Consider the following 23,210-nt stretch of genomic DNA (forward strand, 5'->3'; position numbering starts at 1 on the left):
GTTTGGATTGGATCAGAAATGCAAACCCAGGTTCAGAGTGTGGTTCTGATCTGGAAAGGGAGTAGAAGGTAATTCTGCATTTCAGTCACAGGGTATGAGTGCAGCTCATGTAGACACACCCAAGCTAGTCTTTATCTTAATAGCTCGGACACTAGAGCAGTGAAGCCACGGTAGCGCAGGCTTCAGAGTGGGCTAGTTACCCGAATAACTGTCCGGGTGGCTTGTACGGCCCATGCTGTTGCCTGTGCTGCCGCAGCTTTGCTGGTCTAGGATCTAAGATTCCTCTCCAGGCCCTGCAGTCATACCCTGCAATTGCAGTATAGACCGAATGGCCCTTCCTTTCCCCACACAGCCCTGCTCCCCTGCGCATGTATGTGTATTAGATCCGAGTCACTCACTCCGGTGACTAAAATACATTCCTACTGCTCTTCCCATTCACCCAGCAGAGCCGCCCATCTTCTCCCCATCTCTGTTGTTCGGTTCTGGGGGCAGACCCTGTGTTGAGTTGCTGTGTGAGACGTGAGAGAGCCCTGTTTGGCTCCCCGATGCCCAGGGCAGTCTGTGCCATAGGCAGTGAGGAAGGATGTTGTCCTTTGCAGTCTGAGCCCACGTGATCTGGGGTCGCTACCATGGAATCCTATGATGTTGTTTGTGTAGAGTCGCTCTTGGGAGCCCTTGGAAGCATTACAGTTAAGGGTTGCTGTTTGACGCACAGGGCTTCACAGTGCGGTGGAGAGGGGTCTGCAGGTTCCAGAGAGAGTTGCAGTGAGGATCCAGAAGCCTGCAGGCAAATAGCACCGTTCACAAACTCATGAGCTTAAACTGCAGCAAGGGAGATTTAGGTTAGACATTAGGAAAAACTTCCTGCCTGTCAGGGCGGTTAAACACTGGAATAAGTTGCCTAGGGAGATTGTGGAATCTCCATCACTGGGGATATTTAAGAACAGGTTAGACAGACATCTGTCAGGGATGATCTAGACCACGCTTGGTCCATGAGGGCAGGGGACTGGACTTGATGATCTCTCAAGGTCCCTTCCAGTCCTAGTGTTCTATGATTCGCCTCTGTCCACCCTTCCAGTTCCACGAGACTTTCATCTCTCTTCATTCTCTCCTTGTCATGGGTTTGATTGGTGGGGTCTGCATCACTCCACCTGTAGCCTGGTGTACTTACCCCTCTCTCTGCTTCACCTCACACATTCACTTCTGGTCTTCTCTCCTTTTTTGAGCAGAGCTGATTATTCAATGTGGGAAGGCTCTGACTGTGGCTCATGTTGCAAACAGGGCAGGAGCTGAAACAGGGCTCCCAGTGCTGTGTGTCTACCTCTGGGCCTGCAGTGGATTCTGCTGCTGCTTCAGCTGTTGGCAAAGCTGGGCAAATTCCACCTCTGTTTTTCCCAAAGGGCCTCCCACTCACTACAGTCTCTCTCCAAGGGGGTGCCTCAGAGATGCTAGTGGTCCTCTTGACTTGCCTATGGCTCTCCTTTGCAATGCAGCCCCTGGCCTGGTCATCCACTCCCTGGCTGGTCTTTGTGTATCCTGAGGTGCTGTAGGCATGGGCTTGGTCCTGTCTAAGAAGGAGTTTGTCTGTCCACAGGAGCAGCCCAAGGCTGGCTGCGGCAGCTGGCGCCCCAGGCGGAACGCACGATCGGTGCCCCCGCCTGCACGGCCCTCAACAGAGTGACATCATCATTGTGCGCCCTGTGACGTCATCACTGGGCACCCTGTTGACGGTGGTGCCCTAGGCGACGGCCGAGTCGGCCTATAGTCACCGGCCACCCCCGTCTGTCCAAAGTCCCCATTACCATAGGATGTGAGCACCCCACGCACTGCAATGTATTTACCACATACAGGGGTAGTGAGGCTACGTTTATACTGCTTTTTTTTTTCCCCAGAAAAAGATACGCAAATTGCGAACCCTTTTCCGCTTGTTTTTTCAGAAGAAGCTTTTCTGACATTTGGCCGGTCTACACTGGGCCAAACGTGGGAAAAATCTCCTCTTTCGGAAGATCCCTTATTCCTCATAACATGAGGAATACAGGGCTTCCGAAAGAATGTGCTCGCTTTTTCGGAAACTGTTTTGAAAAAGCAGATGCATTTCCTGGACACGGCAAAGTTTTTCCAGAATAAACTCTGCAGTCTAGACATACCCTGAGAGAGCACTCTTCTCCTTATTGCACATGGGAGGGAGGGAGTGCTAGAGAGGGCATGACTTAGCTGGTGCTATGTAGGAAGCATTTAGAAGAATAACCACTGTGCTGTTCTTCAGAGTTGTTGGGTGAGGCGATAGGAGGAAAGGGCACTGAATGGCATCTCCAAAGGTTTAGCAGCAGCAAGAGGAGCAGGATTGTGGTGGAGGGTTGGGAGCTACATTAAATCCCTTCCTTATAGCTGGCTGTAGCTTCCTTTGCTCCCCAGTTGGGGCTGGTGGCGCTAGACTGATGCCCAGCTGTGCAGCTTCCAGAGGCCTCCCCACACAGCCAGGCTCCCACTTCCATCTCAGCAGGAAAAGGGGGGGGGGTGTTTCCTGTTCAAACCCATCAGTGTTCCCTTCCTCCTTTCCCCCACCCCCGCGTGAGGAGACTACAGCCAGGATCTGCTCAGAGCCTTCTTTTAGCATCCCACCATTAGAGCAGGGAGGGGGCAAAGTCTCATTTTCCCACAGGCAGGGCAGGGGCTTAGACCATCTCTGGTTCCATTCCCAGGCATTCCCCACAAACTCAGTTATGGCCCTGGAGGCAGCCTGCAGCTGTGGTTTGGGCAGCTGCCCCCCATTCTCCAAGCTGCTGCTTCCCTCTGGATGGAAATCCTGCCATTGGACGCTCCGGTTCGCTAGAGCACGTGGGGGTGTTCCCATTTACATCGCTCTGTTCTGGGGTGTGGGATAGACTCCCAGAGCTCCCTGGGTATTAATGTCAGTGGCTGGCAGGGCCCTACCTACTAGCTGGCCTAGGCGCCCACACTTCTTCCCCACCATGATCTGCAGTCCTCTCCTCCTTGCTGAGTAGTGGGCACATCTGGGTGTGTGCGGGGCTCCTCAGATCTCCATCTGGTGCCATGTAATGGTTCTCAGTGATGGGGGTGCTTCTGACTCCATCGGTATGGGGGAAGGAGGGTTCCCTGGGGAGGCCTCACTCCAGCCCAACCTCAGATGCAGCTACCTTCAGGCCCGAGAAAATCCAAGGCTCAGGAGAGGGAGGGAGGGAGAGAAATCCAATCTGCTGGCTGCTGGGACCATACACCTGCTTGATCAGACTTGGTGGGGTCATAAGAGTGTCTGGTCATTCCCTTCAAGTCCTTTGTGGCACGCTTTCCATTTCTATGGTAGTAACCTCAATGCATCCTATCCCTGGGCCACTCTGTAAGCTGCCTGCATTCTCCAGGTTGGATTTGCTCCATCGGATCCCCACCACTAGGGGCCTGCACACCCATCGTCCCCTGGCCTGCTCATGGGCTGGTGGAGAGAGGACCGGGAGCTGCCTTCTCCTCTGCAGCCAGGGCTGCCTCTCTGAGCACAGCATGCAGGAGACCTGGCACAGTGGTCACTATGGCAGCCTGGGTGGCTGGAATCCTATTCTGACAAATGACGGGGAGCTGCAGTGAGGCAAATGGGGACACTTAGTTCTTTGCACTGGCAGGAGCAGGGCTTTGGGGGCTGGGCTGCCAGCCTGCACCAGCCCTTCTGGAGGCAGAGGGTCTCCCCCTTCCTGGTCAGAGGGCGGAGACTGGCAATCACTTATACAACATGTGGCCTCTCAGAGGCTCTCCATGCCAAAGGCTCTCTGCACTTCTAAGAGGGAAGAGGTGGTTACCAGGCAGCTCAGACTCAGAGCTAGAAATCCCCTAGCAGATCTGACTCCCTCTCCTGGAGGGAGGCATAGAAGTGCTAGGAGAATAGTAATAGACATGTAGCCGTGTTAGTCTAGTCTAGCTGAAGCAAAAAACAGGACTAACAAGATGGTTTATTAGGTGATGAGCTTTCGTGGGCCAGATCTGAGGAAGTGGGTCTGGCCCACAAAAGCTCATCACCTAATAAACCATCTTGTAAGTCTTTAAAGTGCTACATAGTCCTGTATTTTGTTTAAGTGCTAGGAGGCTCTGTGAACCCTGCTGAAGGTGAAGGAAATCCATAACGCCCCAGAGATGTCAGACACCTGGGCAGGAAACAACTAAGTGTGATTTAGCCTGGGGCAATACAGATCCTGCAGCTGGGGAAAAATAACCCCTAAGCTCAGTACTCAATGGGAGAACCCAGGAAGCAGAGTCCTTTCTCCTGGGCTGAGAGAGGATGGGGACAGGAGTTTACAGTGAGATGACTACAAAACACCAGTGATATTCTGTGCCCAGTGACATGGAAGGGCCTGTACTTCCTGTATACACCCTGGGTCCAGAGATTTTCAGGCCACGGGTTGCCAGATGCAGGACCTGGCCCATGGTGCTCAGTAGCCAGGGAGTTAACATGCCTCTTGCTAGTGGCTCTTGTGTGCTAGAATCCATGAGCTTCTCTGGTAAGAGGAACAGTAAAGATCACAACGGCTATGGCTACCCTGCAATGCTATTTTGGGATACCGGAGCATCCCGAAATAGCTATCCCGCGTCTTCGCAGCAAGCCCGTTATTTTGGGGTCGCAATTCCAACGCCCCTCAAACCTCATTCTACGAGGAGTAAGGGACGTTTTGGAATAGCGCTTTATTTTGAAATTTGGCGCTGGGTCGACCGAACCAAATGCCGAAATAAACTCGTTCGAAATAGCATCAAAATAAGATACGCAATTTGCGTAGCTCAAACCGTGTCTCTTATTTTGCATTCCAGTGCAGTGTGGACGCACCCCAAGCGAGGGTGGGGGCAAGAGATTGTCAGGTGAGAGACCACATGCACAATATGTAGGTGACCAGTCATAGGTGGGTGCAAAGTTTGCTCGAGTTTTTCCTGCAGAAAAAACCCAAACCAAGTGAGTGTCCTCGGGGCTGTGTCCTGAGTGCCACTCTAAGACTGGGGCACAAAAATCCACATCAGGTTCTTGCTCATGGCTTGTTCCCGCCTATGCCCCGGGACAGCTCCCAGTATTGCCCAGGTTTTCCCAGCACCAGCTGCAGATGGGATTAGCTTGAGGATCCCCCTGAGCAGGCATATCCCCGATGCACATGGACAATTGCCGGCTGCTGTGGGGGGAGGCTGGGGCAGTGGCATGGCAGGCTGGGGGAGGGACAGGGCGTCTTTGTGCCATGCGCTGTTTACTGTTTCAGCTACAAGGCAGCTTTGTTCTTCTCTTCAGGACACTCTGAATAACAACTCTCTAGGGAAAAAGCACAGTTGGCAGGAGCGGGTGTCCCGGTCGTCATCCCCCCTGAAAACTGGTGAGTCCCAGGCTCTCAGCAGGAGGCTGCTTTTCTCACTCTCTCCGGTTTTCCCCTTCTGTCTCCTGCCAGTTCCTCCAGTGCCTGGATCTCAGAGGAGCAACCGCAGTGCTGCAACCTCCCAGTTCCCTTTCCCTCTGGCCTGTGCCCAGTGAGGTGGGTGCTGCACTTATCCACAGGCTGCTGGCGGCACCTTCAGCCAGCTGGGAGTTGATTCCCCTCCGCCAGACCCCTTTTACTGGGTACCTGTCCCCAGCTGGTAAGGTCCTTCCTTTCCTGGTGTCCTTGGAGGCTGTGGACCATTCCAGCTTGGGTCAGAAGTGAGAGGTGGGTTGTCCTGAGATGTTTCCAGAGCACAAGTAGCTCCGTGAATCTGGGGGTAGGAATCAGGAGGTAGAGCCCAGAGAAAGCTTTCCTGTTCCTACTGCAGCCTATGGATATGCAGCGGAGTAATCTGAACGTTGTCCTGCTGGCATGAGACATAGGCTCAGTCGGGAACTCTGGTCAGGCCCATAACCTCAGTCACAGCCCCTGGGTGGTGGGGTTGGCAGCAGCTGTCATTGCAGATGTTTTGGTTGCATCCTCACCGCATATCCCAGAATGTTCCTAGGCTGCTTGTGCTCTGGAGTTGATGTGTGGATGTTGCTCTCTTCCTCTTTCCCACCTTCCAGGTGAACAGACCCCTCCCCATGACCACGTTTGCCTAAGTGATGAGGTCAATCACCAAAACAGCACAACCTCCACCAAAGACCGGGGCACGTCCACGGAGAGCCCATGCCGGCGCACAGCTGCCACGCAAATTGCTCCCGCCTGTGTGGTCTCCTCCCGGGTGCCTGAGAAGAACCAGGCTGCTGGCCGGCTCCCACCCCACAACCCCAGTGTGGTGGTGGTGACAAGGGGGCCGGAGGCCCACCGGGACCGCATCCGCTACCAGACGGACGTGAGGCTAGAGGCCACTGAGGAGATCTACCTGACACCTGTGCAGAAGAACTCAGATCCACTGGAGCCGGAAAAGCCCTTCCTGTCACAGTCCAGCGAGAACCGCATGTCCATCAGTTCTGACATTGACACCTCCAGCTACCCCTCCCTCACAGGGAAGCCCAACCCCTCCATCAGTGAAGAGGACGAGGTGCTGGACTACATGTCCTCGCCCGACAAGATGAGCCTGCCCAGGACCTCATGCAGCAGCAGCAGCAATGGTGGCTACCGGCATGGGCACAACCTTCAGAGGGCGTCGGTGAGCTCAGACACCAGTGCCCTCTCCTATGACTCGGTCAAGTACACACTGGTGGTGGATGAGAACGTGCAGCTGGAGCTGGTCAGCCTGAAGCAGTGCTACTCGGGCTACAGTGACGAGAGCGACTCAGCGACCGTCTACGACAACTGCGTCTCCTCGCCCTATGAGTCAGCCATCGGCGAGGAGTACGAGGAGGACGCGCTAAAGCGTGATTCAGTCTGCCTGTCTGAGGACTCCACCCCTGAGGCTGACATCCACTTCTCCAAGAAGTTCCTCAACGTCTTCATGAGTGGCCGGTCACGTTCTTCTAGTGAGTCCTGTGCCGGCGGATCAGGGAGAGATGGGGCTCGGCATAGATGGGGCGCAGATGGGGCTCCCAGTGTTCTGGGCGGGGGAGAAGAGAAGGGGTGCAGAGGGCTTTGTGATTGTATTGCAAAGTGATCCTGATTCCTTCCCCAACAGCTCTGTGGCTCACGCTGCTGTGTGTCCTGGTTGCTTCTGCCTGGTAACATGTGGGAGTGGAGGTTTCCTGAGGGCACAGGCCCCACATTTTCCTGGCATGATCTCAGATTTCTCTCTTTTTCTCCCAAGGTCAGTGAGGCTCTGGTGACTGCAGAAACTCTTTGGGCAGCAGCTGGTGAGGGCTGGTGTTGACACCTGGAACCAGTGTCACTGCCTTTCTCCAGCCCAGAGTTTAGGGCCAAGTCAAGCCAGGCTCCTCAGCAGGAGGCAGGGACTCGTTCTTTCCCAGGACAGAGGCAATTTTCCTTGGCTGTTAGAGTTCCTTGGGTCCCCAAGGATTTCCAGTCTTCCCTCATGCGGCCTCTAGGCCTCTGAGCCTTGTCCAATAGATCGGTAGCCCTTCTCTGAGAGAGGGTGAATTTGTAACATTTCTGTGCCACACAGCACACATTGTCTGGTCAGCCACAGACCCTCCGCTTTCCTAATTAATGCCCTTCCAACACGGATATAATAACTTCCCTTCTGTCCTGCGTTTTGAGTAGCTATTCAGTCATGCAGTCAAGTCAGAGAAAGGTATTTTAGCTCCTGGACACACATCTGGTGCCATCCGGATCTGCTCTCACGCACTGTAGGAAGTACACACCAGCCAGAAGGCCCAGATCATCTCTGCCCATGTGAATCCAGTGTATTGGATTGCCAACAGTGTAGTTCAAAAATCAGGGATTGTTTTCTTAGTACCCCTGCCCTACTCCTCCCAATATTATTAATACTAAGTATTGAGCAGTACTTGACCTACATTCACCAGGGATATTTCTTGCTGTTTTTCACAGCACTCAGCAACTCCTGATATTGTTGCATAGAGATTAAAAAATTAAGGGCCTTGTAATAAGGACTGTTGACAAACCCAACCCCTTTCAGGCACTGCAGTGTGGGCAAAACCTGATGCCAATGCAGGCCTCCTTTCTCCACCCCAGACCAGCATGTAGCCATCAGTTCCCATGTCAGGGTGTTCTCCTTTCTCTCCTGCAAACTTCTGCAACCTCATGTTCCAGGATCCACATGTTGGCAACTGCAGGGGCTGTCAGCTTCCTTATTTCTTGCCCTGCCTCCTCTCCCTGAGGGCCTTCCCCTGCTCCACCTTGTCCCTCAAAAGCCCTGCCCCCTGCTCCACCTTGTCCCAATAAGGCCCTTCCCCTTCTATTTCTTCCCCCAATGCCCCGCCCCCTGGTGTCTCCTCTCCCCTCCGCGCTCCAGCAAGAGCAGCCCCAAGAGGCTTGCAAACCCCAGCTCCAGCAGGCCCCCTGGAAGTGCAGGGCAGAGAAGCACTGTGGCTGCATGGATATAGCCAGGCAGTCCCATGGGTGAGCTAGGATGCAGCTCTCCTACTAAGATGCAGCCCAGCAGCCACCTTCCCCAGGCCAGGGCTGATGCTTAGGGGCAATTCAAGTTCCTTTCCTCCCAGGGAATGTACCATGCCCACTGGGAACTCTGACCCCGCTTGCCAAGGGCCCTCTGCACACACCGTCCTCTGCCACAGCACTGCACGCTATGCTCTGCAAAGCAGCCGCCTGACCCAGTGTACGCTTGCTGCCGCTTCAGGATCAGGCAACTGGCTGTTGCTCCTCCCTCTGCCCATGGTAACTTGTAGTGTCCGGTGCCAATGCCCCTTTTCAACAAGAGTTTCCAATTGAAATGCAGGCACCTGGCAACCTACTGACTGACACATTACCACAGCAACGTCCAGTCTCTCAGTCCAAAACTCCTTTTGTCTTAGGTGGGGCTTGTAATTAACTTATTCTTAATTATGTTAATGTTAATTCAAGTGTGGGTTCACAGTAATCAAGAGGCATGTGGGGATTCATCCTGTCATTAGAGCTTCTCCATTTAACAGTGCAAAGCAACAGAAGGAAACCGGGGGAGGGGGAGAGACTGTAATTTGGGAATCCCTCTGTCAAATGACTCCAAATGTGGTTCACTAACACTACCCTGCACCCAAGGAGGCACCCTAAATTTCAAAGCAATGTGACTAATCTTTCAGATGTTAGAGCAGATGTTAGGGTGGAGTTGTAAAGCAACAAACTGGCAGAACTGGAAAGAACCCTAGCTGTTTTTCTGCATTGGCTTATGCAGCGTGTAAAAATGTGCTGTGTCTTGAATACCATTCTTAGTTTGGGTCCCCTATGGATTTAGTGAGCACTATGCAATGTCTTGGAGTGAAACCCAACAGATACTCATTCTGACTTCCAGATATCACATTAGTGATGTGATGTATGCATGCTAAAACAAAAAGCTACTTGCATAGAATCACAGAACTTGATGGGACCTTGAGAAGTCATCGAGTCCAGTCCCCTGCCCTCACGGCAGGAACAAGCACTGTCTAGATCATCCCTGATAGCTGTCTGTCTAACCTGCTCTTAAATATCTCCAGGGTTGAAGATTCTACAGTCTCCCTAGGCAATTTATTCCAGTGTTTAACCACTCTGATAGTTAGGAACTTTTTCCTAATGAACCAATTTTTCTCCCTCCTCTTTGTAACACCCTTTTAGATACTTGAAAACCGCTATCATGTCCCCTCTCAGTCTTCTCTTTTCCAAACTAAACAAGCCCAATTCTTTCAGCCTTCCCTCTTGCTCTAGTTTTCTTGACCTTCAATCATTTTTGTTGTTCTTCTCTGGACCTTCTCCAATTTCTCCACATCTTTCTTGAAATGTGGTGCCCAGAACTGAATTCCAGTTGGAATATTGGAAACAATGCTCCAATTGAGGCCTAACCAGCGCAGAGTAGAGCGGAAGAATGACTTTTCATGTCTTGCTCATAACACTCCTGTTACTTCATCCCAGAATCATGTTTGCTTTTTTTGCAACAGTGTCACACTGTTGACTCATGTTTAACTTGTGGTCCGCTATGACCTCTAAATCTCTTTCTGCAGTACTTCTTCCTGGACAGTCACTTCCCATTCTATATGTGTGAAATTGATTGTTGCTTCCTAAGTGGAGCACTTTGCATTTGTCCTTATTAAACTTCATTCTGTTTACCTCAGGCCATTTCTTCAATTTGTCCCGATCATTTTGAATTATGACCCTATCCTCCAGAACAGTCGCAACCCCCCCCCCCAGCTTGGTATCATCTGCAAACTTAATCATCTTACTCTGTATGCTTTCATCTAAATCGTTGATGAAGATTTTGACCAGAACCGGTCCCAAAACAATCCCCTGCGGAACCCCACTTATGCCCTTCCAGCATGCTTGTGAACCATCAATAACTACTCTCTAAGAACGGTTATCCAGCCAGTTATGCACCCACCGTATAGTAGCCTTGGTATATTATGCTCCAGTTAGGATCCATCAGCCATGCCTCTCTCCCTGCCCCCCAAAATATCCCTTTGGACTCTTTCAGGTCCGCTTGCCTGTGTCCTCAGGGGCCAGACATCTGTGATTTGTTGCCTGAGGGGAGTGTACCAGGGAAAGTGTGGGGCTGTAAAAGCCCCCCATTGGCCACCAGTCACGTCCCCCTACTTGTTTTTCCCCCCTTAGCCATGCCACTCATATTATTCCCCCCACAGAAATACACCCTGTTTCTGCTATTACCCTGTTTATATCCCCTGCCTCATTGGAGTTCACTGCTGCAATCCCACTCTGAGAAACCACAGATGGTTTACTATAGCGACTTGCAACCAGGAAAGCCACCTATGGTTCTCCAGCTGTCAGAGACGTTAGTGGAGACCGGGTCCATTTGAGGATGTAGGGGTGGGGTGAGGAAAAAGAGAGTTCCCACTTCATTTCTGGCCCTTGTGGTGCCTGAGGTCACACCCTGTAGCCCTCTCCAGCTCTGCTGTCCAGTTCACTGGTCTGGACTCAGCAGTGAGTCTGAATCCAAATGAAGCCAAGCCCGGCTTACGGAGGCCAAACTCTGGTCACATAATTCTCCTGAGAGCTCTGGGCAGACAACTCCTACCAGCCAGGAGTTCATGCATGGCCAGTTCTATAGCGCTCCCCACCTGCCCCATGCATGAGCTACAAAGGGTTTTCCTCCTCCACTTGACAGTCGCTTGATGGCACCTGTGCAAAAGCAGCTCTTGGGCCTCTGTCCTTTAGTACACAAAACAACCGGCTCAGCTGGCTCTGATCTGGCCCCTTGGAGCAGCCCAAGATGGACTGGGCTCAGGAGACTGAACACCCACTGTTGCTCAGAGGAGTTGCTGCAGGACGGGGCTTGGATGTGCTGTGAGGAAGGGCTATGTTGCCTGGGCTGTGCCTCTTTCTAGAAGCCTTTGGGTGCTAGTGCTGTCCATCAAGTGCCTTTCGCAGGTGTCACACTGAAGGGCTTTCTGGAGCTTTATACCAGGCTGAGTTTTCTGGTCCTCAGCTGGGTGTGAGGAGAGATGCAGTTCTGTCAGACATCCCTCTGCCCCGGCTGGTGCTGACATGCCAGTCCTGAATGCCCCACTGGGGATACCATGTTGTAAGCGAACCCTAAGATACATGCCAGGGCATGGCTGCTCTCAGAGTGGGTCCTGAGAAGAGTCTCCCTCCCTCACTCAGGGAAGCAGATCCCTCTGGAGACTGTAACATGCCCCTTTGCATTCACAGGTGCGGAATCCTTTGGGCTGTTCTCATGTATGATCAATGGGGAGGAGCAGGAGCAGACTCACCGTGCTGTCTTTAGGTGAGTTAGACACACTCTACACCCCAGGCCAGGGAGCCTTTCTTCCCAGAGCACTTGTTCTGCCTTTGGCGGGGGGGGGGGGGGGGAGGAGGAGGAAGGTAGAAGGGGGAAGGCTTCCTCACAGCAGCTCATGCTCTGTGCCTTGCCTGACTTGAGCCCCCTCTCATCAACACACTTCTGGTAGAGGGAGAGCACCAGTTGCCAAACTCCTGTCATTGGCCTGTATCCACCCCACTTCCAGCTGGTGCACAGGCTAAGCAACATCACACCTTCTCCCTACGGGGATGGAAGCTCTCCAAGGAAATCTAGAGGCAGAGTCATGCTTTTGGGGGACCCAGGGAAGCTGTTTCAATTGTTGGATGGATATGATGGTTCTCCATATTAATGTTAGCCGTGGGGCCCAGTGCAACCTGGGAGGCCTGGGGCCAGCAGCAGGAAGTGGAGTGATGCAGCAACCGGCTTCACTCTGCCCCCATCTCCGAGCTGGGTGCCTCCACTTCATTGCGGTGGCAGGAAGCAGAGCACCCCGGCCCCAGCCTGCTCTGCTCCTCTGAGCAGTGTGGATGGTACCAGTCAATTGCAGCTCTGGGGCCACCTCCGGCCTGTTTCTAATGCTGCAGTCACATGCAGTATCTCTGCCTATGACTGGTGTAGGTGTAATTGTTTCCCATGCCCCAGGGGAGGGTCACCACAGCTCCAACAGGAACTAAAACCAGTGAGGGTTGATTCGAACGAGTCATGGAGACGGAACAGCTGGAAGGAATGCACATGCTGTGCCGTGGTTTGTATATGCTGCATTACACGGGGGCTACATCTACACTGCAGGATTTTTGCGCAAGAACAGCCATTCTTGTGCAAAAACTTGCAGAGCATCTACACTGCACGAGTGTTCTTGTGCAAGTAAATTTACAGTACAGCGTCGGAAAACAGGGCTTCTTCCAGAAGAGTTATTCCTCTCCGCACAAGGAATAAGCCCTCTTCCTCTTCCAGAAGAAGGCAGTGTAGACAGGCAACATGAATTTCTTGCACAAGAAACCCCTATGGCTAAAATGGCCATCAGAGCTTTCTTGTGCAGCAGAGCGTCCACACTGCCATTGACGCCCTGGCGCAAAAGCACATCTCTTGCGCAAAAGCACATGGAAGTCTGGATGTGCTCTTGTGAAAGAGCTTTTGCACAAGAACTCTTGCACAAAACAGTTCTTGCACGAGAAACCTGCAGTGTAGACGTAGCCCAAGGGTTCCAAAGGCCAGGAAACAAAGCTGCCTTTGGGTGTAAAAGGATGAGATTGAACTGTCTCAGGGCTTTCTTTCTGATCCAACAAGTGGATAGGACCTTCCATCTGCAGGGTTTCCTTTGTGGAAGGTTTAGAAAGACTTTGGCCTACTAGGGTCTCATACGACTGGTGGGTGACTTCTGGTATGGTTTGTGTGTGTTTAAATCAGTTTGTTGTTTTATTATGTTTTCCCTGTGTAAGAATGAATGGGCTTGCTTAGAAGGAGCTGAGTAGTGGGCTGTAGCTGCTAATAGTGCCTTGCTCACTGCCTTGAGAACAGAGCAACACGCAGACACTGGCCATTACACAAACTGGCTTGCTGGAGATATCAGCATGTACGGCAGGGAGCTGTGCAGTCTTGAAACTTCCCCATCAGAAAGGAGTGGGACAAGGTCCTGCCCAGAGACACATGCTGGCTGGAGATCAGAGTGGGCACTCCTGAAGTGGACCATGGAGAGGTGTTGGGGGAAGACTAGCACAGAAGATTCTCTCTGTCCCTAGCTGCTAAGCAGTGTTGTAGCTAAGAGGCAACCAGTGCTCCTGGTTGGCAAAGTGCTGGTGACTTGCCCTCAGGTTTGTGCCTCGTCACGTGGATGAACTAGAGCTGGAGGTGGACGACCCTCTGCTGGTGGAGGTGCAGGCAGAAGATTATTGGTATGAGGCCTACAACATGAGAACAGGCGACCGGGGCATCTTCCCTGCTTACTATGCCATCGAGGTCACCAAGGATCCTGACCATGTCACAGGTACTGGACCCCTCTCTGCAGTTCAGATGTTGCCTCTGAAGCCTGGTCTGTAGCACTCCCCTTGCTAGTCCAGCCGCAGACCCCTCCTGACCAGACTGTGCCAGTCTTGCTGGAGCGCAGAGAGCAGTACATTGTGCAAACTGCAGCAAAGAAGCCAATAGAGAGCTGTGTAGCTCGGTGGCCTAGTCCCTCTGCCTGCATGGAACTTTAGGAAGGTGCATCCTTGGGATGGTGTGTGTGCGCGTGTGGGGAGGTCGCAGTTGTGTGGACACATACTGATATCATGGCAGGGGGTGCATGTGTGCAGAGGCCTGCACTGATGCTCTGGGTGGGAGGGGTGAGTAAGCACTAATATGGGGGAGGGGACTGCACATTCTCATCTGTCTGGGGCTTTAACTTCCAGCTCTGACCAAGAATGGTGACTGGATGGATCAGTTCCGGGTGAAGTTCCTTGGCTCAGTCCAGGTCCCGTATCACAAAGGCAATGACGTGCTGTGTGCGGCTATGCAGAAGGTACAGCAGCCCTCAAGTCCTGGCCTCCCTGGGGGGCAAAGAACCTACATTCCTACCTGCAGAGCAAAGAGCTTTCTGGGAAGATCTGGGAGCAAGGAAATCATTTCCCTGGGAATGGGAGGGAGCCAAGACCTCATTGGGGGGAACGAGGGTGGTAGGTTCTCATGTGTTTTGTGAGTGACATGGTCTGTCCTTTTGTCTCCTCCCAGATCGCCACCACTCGCCGCCTCACTGTGCACTTTAACCCACCCTCCAGCTGCATCCTGGAGATCAATGTAAGAGGTGTCAAGATTGCTGTGAAATCTGATGACTCCAAGGAGCAAAAGGTAACAGACCCCCGTCCCCTGAGCTCTGCTCACTTACGTCTCAGGGCTATTCCTGCTCCACCTGTTCATATTCCTAGTGCCCAGCATATCACCCTGCAATCACAGCTCCAAATTAGCTCATGCTCACTACAGTAAGAACACTATTCATAGATGCAGTGAGAGATCTGTGATTTGCACCTCTACCTGATTGGTTGATCCTGATCTCTGGTTCTGGAATCTATACAAGAGGATGTACCCCACCCAAGCACAGTGGGATCTACCTTCCCACGGCCACCCAAAGACTCCTAGCACCAAGACCCACCCTCGCAGCCCCTAAGGGCAGCAGGATCCTCCTGTCCACCAAGCCCTAACACTGACGTCCACCCTCCCAGCCGAAGGGTGCACTACTTCACTGCAGTGTTAGTGAGTAGAGCTGATTTGATAATCTGTGAGCTGTGTCTAAACCCTGCTGCTGCTATTTTGAGTGCTGCTCTTGTATTGCAGCAGCAAAGCTCTTTAGATGGACATTGGAGGCTTCCCATTTGCGTTTTGCATAAGTAACCTGTGCAGAGCCTGCAAGAGGCAGGTGCAAAGCTACAAGAGGCCTGTAGGCAAAGCCAGTTGGAAACCTTCCCAAATGGTAAAGCAGTTTCCCTGCCGGAGTAATTCAAGGGTGCTGAGCAATAAGGACTGGGATTTTTACATAGGCTGTATTTGAGTCACATGTCAACTTGATTATTTTAAAAACTTTTATTTAGGAACCCTTTAAACAGTTAGGCCTGAGATGAGACCTATTCAAGGACCAGGAACCCTATAAGCTAGGTGCTGTTTAGAGAGAACAAAAAGATGGTCTCTGCTCCAAAGAGCTTCCAGGCTAAGCATGAAACCAGAGATGGACATAGGGGAATACAAGGAAATAATGAGATGAGTTTGGTCATCATGGTAGGCAGTGGTGTCAACCTGCCAGTAGATGTCACAAGTGAGGAGTTTTAAGGTAGACAATGACTTGTGTTAGCATTCTGGGTGTTCATGGGGAGCCCCTCCCAATCAGATGGGGCAGCATGGGCGAAAGTGCAAAGATGTTTATTTGAACATGTAACCTGTGGGCGATGCAGCATTCTGAATGGAGGCGCGTAGGGCAAGGCTGCGCCAGCATGAGAGTCTAGAGGAGAGTTTAAGCTGTGGGGATGGATGGGAAAGACCCTTGCTTAGAGATGTTAAGTTATATATATACACAGTGCTTTTTTTTGTTTAAAAAAAAAAAAAAGGTGCCGGTACTCCAGGGGAAAAGTTGTTGAGCTCTGACTGGAGGTGCTGATACTGCGTACCGGGCAGTACCGTCACAAAAAAAGCACTGTACATACATATAACAGCTTTTGTGCTCCCTCACTGGGGTCTGTAAAGGTCTTTTCAGCAAGGGAAAAAACTGACTATCCAGGGCAACCAATGACACTGACTCTAAAAGTACTTTCAAAAGGAACACAAAGGTACTGAGCTCTGTGTAGCTTGAAATCATCTCTCTCATCAGAAATTGGTCCAGTAAAAGATATTACCTCACCCACCTTCCTTGTCTCTCAAAGAAAACACACCCACACCCACAAGAAAATGCTGTGCCCGCTGTGACTGCTAATCGCTGTCAGAGATGGGATCCAGGGGCTTAACCTGCCACAGGGGTAGCTATAGTCCTCCCAATAAGATGGGATTTCACAAGTAGACAGAGCCCCTTGAGAGGTCATGTCAGGGAGAGGTTCAAGCTACCAGCTAGTGCCATGCATAGTGTCTGCAAATGCTGTGCAAGCTTCCCCAGCTCTAACAAGGCACCTCACTCACAACACCCCCTGAAATTCCAGCCCCAGGCCTTCTCCGCAGCCCTGCTCATGCACCTCAGTTCTGATAATTATCCCTGTCCTGGACTCTCCCTCCCCTCCCTCACAGCCCTGGCCACGCCTCCCTGATCCTGACATACAGCCCCCTTGAAGTATTACGGCCCAGACCTCCACAGAGCAGCCACCAGCTGTGTCAAACTGTATAGAGGTTTGTGATAGGCACAAATGGGGGGCCAAGCCAGGAGACACTGTCATGTGGGACCTAGTTCTGGTGAGAGATGGGCAGTATGTCCCCCTCCTGCGCCCCCTAAAGGCTACCCTGTATCACTCTAGCACAGTGATCCCCAACCTTTAGAGGCGCCCGGGGGCAGGACCACTCACGCGCCGGGCACACCAGAGGCGGGGATGCCCTTGCACCCGGCGCCGGCATGTGTCCCAGGGCTGGGGCCGCCCAAGCGCCTTGTGCCGTGGGCCCGAGCCGCGCGCCTGGGGCCGGCATTGGCACTGCGCGCCCGCATGTGCCCCGGGGTTGGAGCCGCCCGAGCGCCGCGCACCAGGCGCTGGTGCGTGTCGCACGCCTGGGGCCGGCGCCTCCATTGCACCGCGCGCCGGGGGCGGGGCCGGCCCAGGTTGTTGGCGGGCGCACACAAATGCCCCGACGGGCGCCATGGCGCCCGCGGGCACCGCGTTGGGGACCACTGCTCTAGCAGCACAGGCTTGAGTCTGACAGCTCTTTTCTCTGCCCCACAGGGAAATAAATGTAGTCACTTTTTCCAGCTCAAGAACATTTCCTTCTGTGGGTACCATCCAAAGAACAACAAGTGAGTGCTGCAGGGGTCAAGGGCCTCCACAATCCTGACCTTGGGGCCCCATTCCTTCTCAGCCTGCTACTTATAGACTGCTGTGTTTCCTGGCAGCTAGCGGGAGGTGGGCTTTCCAGCTATCGTCACCTTCCCCTTCTTCCCTGTGGGTTTCCCTTCCTTGTAAATGCTACCCACTTTCCCAGCAGTTTCAGGCAGGGACCAGCCCTGGGAGTGTGATGCTGTCCCAGGATGCTGGGAGGAAAGGTATTTGTCGTGTGTCCAAAGGTGGGGTGAGGGAGGGGCAGTGTGCGATTATCGGACCAAAGCTAAGTCACTGGACAGTGGAAGGGTTTTTCCCGTTGGGAAATTTCCTCTTTTCCCCATTTCACCCTGCCCAGTGCTGGGTATTTACATAATCTCTGGCAGTGATTCTTTGGGAATGGTTTTCGTGGGGCTTCCCAGCCCAATTTTGTTCCCCGGGCACCAGAATTAGAGTGGCTGGATCCCAGTTTCCGTGCCCTTCCTACTCTTCCCCACTTCCCCAAATGTAAGTCGGGCCTTGCTGTGAATGTTTCCTGGATCCTGGGCTGTTGCTCTAATGGGGCATGCAGCTTGGTTGGAAAGCAAACCCCTGCTTTTCCAGCACAGCCCTGTGCATTGTCTCTGCTCCAACCTCACCTGCTCTCTCCTCTCCCAGATATTTTGGGTTTATCACCAAGCACCCAGCTGACCACAGATTCGCCTGTCATGTCTTCGTCTCAGAGGAGTCCACCAAGCCACTTGCAGAGTCTGTAGGGTGAGTCCAGAGGGCAGTTGGAGGAAGGGGAAAATGTCTTTTCCAGGGCAGCAGTTGGCAGTCGCTGCTCCAGGCTCCATTTCCTGCTGTGGCTATGAGACTAGGCTAAGCTGTGCCCTGGGGTGCTTCTGCCTTGGTTTGAATTGTGGTGCCCTTGCCTACTATGGACCATGGGCTACAGACTGGAGCTGCCTAGCTGAGCAGGGGTGGAGTGCTCTGGGTTGGGCAGCAGGAGAGAGTACTTAAACGAGGTTACTTAAACTCCCAAGTATTTTCCAGGGCAGTTTGGTGCTGCACAGAGAAAATATGGGGACTGACATCTAGGGTCAGGGGCCAGTTAGAACAAGCCCACTGTGCAGTAGCTTTGGGACTTGGACATTGGACCAAAGGCCAACAACTGATTTCACAGGAGGCCCCAACCAGCTGAGGCATTGTATGGTGATAACTGTTGCCTTGGGCTGGATTGGTGCCTAGAGGTGAAAGGCTCTGGATCCAATTCCCCACCCCCCTGTGCCACCCCGGAGTGGAGCAATTGTGCAGGCTGGTTTGGAAATGCTGCTCTTTGCCACTGTGTGTCACTGAGCGCACACAGGTACTCTCAGTAGTGACACCACGTGGATGACCTGAGTCGTCCTAGCTATTCAGTGGTGAGATCTATGGCTCTGCGTCCCTGCCATTTCCCTACTGCTGTGCAATGCCCAGTGAATGGTTCAGGGCTGGAGTTGGCCTCTGTGTCTCCATTCACAAACTACTGCTCCTCCCTCCAAAAGATGGAGGGTTTTCAGGACTTCGAAGGGCTAAGACCTTTGTCCTCCTATTGCCCAAGAGCCCCCTAACATCCTAGGAGTGCACAGGAAGATGGGCTGCTTCAGTAACCCTCCATGACAGGAACGGGGGCCAGCAAAAAGCCTGTGCTAGGTTCAAGAGAACAGCATTGAAACAAGCCGCAGGGATGCTTGGGGACAGGGTGTGCAAACTGCATTGCATGGCGAAGGAGACTGAGGGATTGGCCCCAAAAGGAAAGGCAGAGACCATCACTGGGGACATTCCAGGGGGCTGACAGAGCCTTGGAGAGAGAGAGCAGGGGCCAACCCTGCCCTGGGCCCCAGGGGATAGACTAATGGGGTCTTTCCAGCTCCAGTCTGTAGAACTCTGAAAATAAACCCCTGAATTCTGATGGGAGCTGGAGAGCTGTTCAGAATCCCTGACCAAAGGGGGAGTGTACATGCAAGGCACAGGCAGCTTGTGTGAGGGAGCCACCCGTGCCATGCCTCAGCCTGCTCTCTGCTGTCTGTTGCAGGAGGGCTTTCCAGCAGTTCTACAAGGAGTATGTGGAGTACACATGCCCCACAGAGGACATCTACCTGGAGTAGGGGCCGGGCCAGGCACCCTTCTGTACAGACAGGACCAGCGAACTTGCCCATTCCCCATCATGCATGGACAAGCTGCTTTGACACTGGAGGAGGAACGGAGCAGGGGATGGCTTCCTTAGTGCATGGAGCACTGCCTCTTTTCAGGACTCCCCTTCCTCGGGCCGGGGGTTGGGGGGGATGGGAGGGGGCGGGCCGAAAATGGGGTTTATTGTAAAATTCTCCTTTAGTTTACTATATTGAAGAAGCACCAGTGCCACAGGCAGGGCTGTGGCGGCACAGCATGGGGCATGGCTGTAGGCTCTGAAGGGGGAAGCGGCAGCTGGGGGCAGGAGTGCAGTGCTGGCACTGGAGCTGGCCGGGGAGAGAGCAGCCTGTCACTGTGTAAGTCAGGGCTGGCCTGGTGTCCTGAGAGAATGCTCATCACCTTCCCGCCTGAGCGCTGGAGTGAGGACTCCTCCCAGCTCCTGGCCTGGCTTCCAGCCCTAGCCAGCTTTCTCCAGCTCCCTTTCTTGGCCCCTCAGGTTGATGTTTAACTCTCGGGCAGCATTGGACTAACAATGTGAAGCCACATCAGCTGCTGAGAACAGGAGCTGATAGGAACAGGCCAGCCCAAGCCCTGACTGAAGGGGATAGTGGGTAGTTCTGCGTCTCCCCTCCCCTGTGGGACAGGGGCCGTGGGCTGGGCACGGCAGAGAGGGGCATTTGCTAAAAGCCTTGGAATCATTTGAGAGGTACCACATGGAAGAGGCACTCGCCCCTGATCTCTCCCCAAGAGGGAAAAGCAGCCTGGTTTGTAGCCTCCCTGCCATTACCACCTCAGCATCCTGAGAGAAGCCTGCTTTCCAGGGGTGAATATTAGCCTGGGCTGAGACTATGGGGCCCCATTGCTTCTCCCTGTTGAGGAGTTTGAGAGGAGGAGCTGGGAACAGATGTGTCGGTGGACACCCACCCCCATCCTGTAAGGGTGGAGGAGCTCTTCTGGGCCTCCCACCCTTCAGTCTCCAGATGGGGGGAATCCTTTGCTCCTCCCTCCACCAGCTGTGGGTGCCAGGGGCTGGGGACTACCTGCATACTGGGGTACAAGTTTGGGAGCTGCGGAGAGGCAGTGACTCTGGCCTGCCCAGAGTGGGATGAGCACAACATGAATTCTTTCCCAGTCACCAGAATGGCACTGGCCCCATCAAGGGGGAGAGGCATCAGAACCTGAGACAGCAGTGGGAGCAGCTAGGGGCTCCGGCCTGCGGTGAGCTGTGCTAATATATAAGGGATGACACTTCTCCGCTCTAGTCGGTCTCGGCCTGCTGGATCTGCTGTGGTGGCAGCAACTATTAAACAAAGTTTCATGGAGCTGCTCTAAGTGTCTCTTTATGTCAACCAGAGTTCTGGGTAAGGCCAGTAGCTCTTCTCTGTCACAGCCTTGCTAAATGGGCTTCCCATCCACACCCCATTTTCTCATTTCCAGGGGCCTCCTCCTCTCGGAGAGATGGCCCCCCCCAGCTCCCCAAGCCTGAGAGACTGATGATCAGGGGAGAGCATTTTACCTGGAAGCTGTCTATAAATGACTGGTCTCAGTTCTCTGTGCCTGGGATCCCCACACTTACACTCAGGTGGCACCAGGCAACCTTTATTCGAGGCTACATCTTCAGCTACCTCCTCTCCAGCAGCTGAAGAAACATCCGGGGGAAAGAGGCAAAGTGTGGCACAGGGGCAAACCTCTGCCTTCAGCACCCTCTTCCCCCACACACAGTTACACAGCCCCTTCCGCCTGCCTTGCTGTACAGGGCATCTTTATAAAACAGTTGGTGCACAAGGGCGGAGCTGGCAGTCCTAGCCCTTGGGCTCCTAGCGCCTCCACTGCAGGGAGTCCACTGGTCACTCACAGGACATTATCATCATAATACTCTGCCATGTCTGGCTCATCTCGCTTGCTCTTGTGTGCTTGGTGCAGGCCTGCTGGCTGCTTGTGGGGGGCTCGAGTCTGGAACTGGGGATGCTTCGGTTTAATGCCATAATCTACAGAAGGACAGAGCTGGTGAGGGAGAGGGGAAGACAGGCAAGGCCCAAAACAGCTTCTGTTGGGGGGAAACTACCTGCAGATACTAGTGATCCAAGTCTGGGTCCATCACTCACATGTGCACCCCCTCTCCCCTAGGAAGAGTAAGCCTGGCAGTAGCAGCACCCTAGTCATAGCTACTCCTAGTACAGCACAGCCATTACCCTCTAGTAGCAGCCGCTTCTGTGCCATGCACAAGAATAGCCAGCAACAGCAAGTACCTGTTATGTGTCCATGCACCAGGAGGTAAAATCACTGCCAATGAGGCGCAGCTGGCACTGGCTGGCTTCTCAGAGGCTTGCCCCACAGCCTGGCCAACTGAACTGCAGGGGGCAGGAGGGCTAGCTGCAGTTTGGACTGGTGGCCAGTGGTCGGTACGGCAACAGGCTGCTGGGTGAGCCACAGCTGCCAGTGATTGCAGATCCTGCTAGCTCCGCGAGGCTGCAGCTCACCTGGCTGGGCCTTTGAAAACAGTAACTCCTACCATGCAGGGCTTGCAGTGGCATTGGGCCTGCTTGCCTCTACTGAAATTTGCTCCTATGCTCTAGTGCTGGGGTAGAGAATGATCCTGCCTTGGCTGCTGGGGAAGGTGCACTGAGCCTGACAAGGCTTTGAAGTGGACCCCTCACACAGCAAACCAGGCTCATCCAGCTCACTGTGGGGTGAGGGCTGGGAAGCCTGTCGGTGCCCCTGCAAGCAGGAGCCCTGCACAGAGCAAGTCTCAAGAGTCAGGCTTATACCCCTGAGAGGAACCCCCCCCCCCCATAGACCTGTGACTGGGTAACAGAGTAACACCCTCACCCCCACCCAGCACAATGAGCCTTCCTCTCACATGCCCTGGCAGTGGGCACTTGGTTTGCTGGCGCAGGAGGCAGTGCACCTGCTGAGTGCATGGAGGAGGCTGAAGAGGAACTGGCCATGGCCCTATGACAGCATGTTAGAGCAGAGTAAGTTGGTACCATCCACCAGGCCAAAGTGCTGCTGTGGGAGCTCCAGGGGAACAGCAAAATCCTCAGGGACTGTGTCGCTGAGCCTGCAATAGAAATGCAGGGTCAGGGGAGCAGGCAGCTCCCAGGCTGAGACATCCCAGTGGCAGGGCAGGAACTGCTGGAGCATTTCTGTGCCTCTCTGGAACAGCGATTGCGCCAGCCTGAGTGCTGCAGAAGGGCAGGATGGAGAAGGTGAGTAATTGCACTTGGCTTAGGAGAGACTCGGGCGACTGTTAAAGCTGAAGGGTGGAGCAGCACCAAGGGCTTCAGGAAACCAGCTGATTGGGCCAGATTGCTAGCATTTGACAAGTGCCCTTAATGTGGGCAGGTGACTTGTGTGCTAGCTTCCCTCCCTACAGCAGGCTGCATTATACAGCTTGCAGCAGCTCAGTGACAGGTAGGCTGGGAAGGGAAAGGTGCCCCCTGGGATTGGGGGCAGGTGTATGATGGTTTAAGAGGCAGCAAATAGGCTGTGTGCACGCTGGTTCTTCTGCCTGGCCCAAACAGGGCAAAACACCTGCTCCAGTTCCCAGCTGGGGAGGGCCTGGGTTCAGCTCATCTTGTGCCCAAGTCACTTGCATGTATTCTAGGGCCAGTACCTGGAGGAAGAGGGAGTGGGCCCAAACACTGCAGGGCCTAGGTTACCTGTGGAGAAGTGGTACTGGAAGCACGGCCCCCAGCAGGAGTGGCAGTAGCAGGTGCAGCATCATGCAGCCTAGAGAGCTCAGCCCCGTTAGGTTGTGTTCTTGCTGAACTCAACCTCTTCTCCTTTTCTTTCATTGATGGAACATAATGACACCATGAATCCCTACTG

General features: G+C 53.5%; 2 protein-coding genes across 6 annotated transcripts in view; one reads left to right on the plus strand and one right to left on the minus strand.

The window, feature by feature from the left end:
• The window catches only part of MAPK8IP1 (mitogen-activated protein kinase 8 interacting protein 1), a 58,733-nt gene extending 39,227 nt beyond the window's left edge, over positions 1 to 19,506 (plus strand). For 2 of the 5 annotated variants that reach the window (XM_075927566.1, XM_075927565.1), the window contains 10 exons: positions 4,810 to 4,857; positions 5,273 to 5,354; positions 6,026 to 6,901; positions 11,643 to 11,718; positions 13,566 to 13,738; positions 14,142 to 14,251; positions 14,461 to 14,577; positions 17,133 to 17,203; positions 17,883 to 17,981; positions 19,282 to 19,506. In XM_075927566.1, coding sequence (XP_075783681.1) covers positions 4,810 to 4,857; positions 5,273 to 5,354; positions 6,026 to 6,901; positions 11,643 to 11,718; positions 13,566 to 13,738; positions 14,142 to 14,251; positions 14,461 to 14,577; positions 17,133 to 17,203; positions 17,883 to 17,981; positions 19,282 to 19,354 — 1,725 coding nt within the window. In that variant the 3' untranslated portion in view covers positions 19,355 to 19,506. The remainder of the gene's footprint in view (positions 1 to 4,809; positions 4,858 to 5,272; positions 5,355 to 6,025; positions 6,902 to 11,642; positions 11,719 to 13,565; positions 13,739 to 14,141; positions 14,252 to 14,460; positions 14,578 to 17,132; positions 17,204 to 17,882; positions 17,982 to 19,281) is intronic. The other 3 variants (XM_006124502.4, XM_025185347.2, XM_006124503.3) reach the window with 2 other exon arrangements.
• Positions 19,507 to 19,513: 7 nt separating this feature from the next.
• Positions 19,514 to 23,167, minus strand: FREY1 (Frey regulator of sperm-oocyte fusion 1). The gene is made up of 3 exons (XM_025185356.2): positions 23,042 to 23,167; positions 22,367 to 22,440; positions 19,514 to 21,367 (listed from the first exon to the last, which is right to left on the minus strand). Exons 1-3 carry the CDS (start codon positions 23,104 to 23,106, stop codon positions 21,231 to 21,233), a joined length of 276 nt encoding a protein of 91 aa, XP_025041141.2. The 5' UTR covers positions 23,107 to 23,167; the 3' UTR covers positions 19,514 to 21,230.
• Positions 23,168 to 23,210: the final 43 nt, after the last annotated feature.

The sequence above is a fragment of the Pelodiscus sinensis genome, chromosome 4 (assembly GCF_049634645.1).
Source record: "Pelodiscus sinensis isolate JC-2024 chromosome 4, ASM4963464v1, whole genome shotgun sequence".
Lineage (NCBI taxonomy): Eukaryota > Metazoa > Chordata > Testudines > Trionychidae > Pelodiscus > Pelodiscus sinensis.

What these genes read in the sequence shown, in the direction of transcription:
- FREY1 (XM_025185356.2), bottom strand. Translation starts at nt 23,106, where the DNA reads ATGATGCTGCACCTGCTACTGCCACTCCTGCTGGGGGCCGTGCTTCCA. An exon ending in CCAGTACCACTTCTCCACAG is followed by an intron (nt 22,441 to 23,041) that starts GTAACCTAGGCC and finishes TTTCTATTGCAG; the next exon opens with GCTCAGCGACACAGTCCCTG. An exon ending in GCACTTTGGCCTGGTGGATG is followed by an intron (nt 21,368 to 22,366) that starts GTACCAACTTAC and finishes GTCCTTCTGTAG; the next exon opens with ATTATGGCATTAAACCGAAG.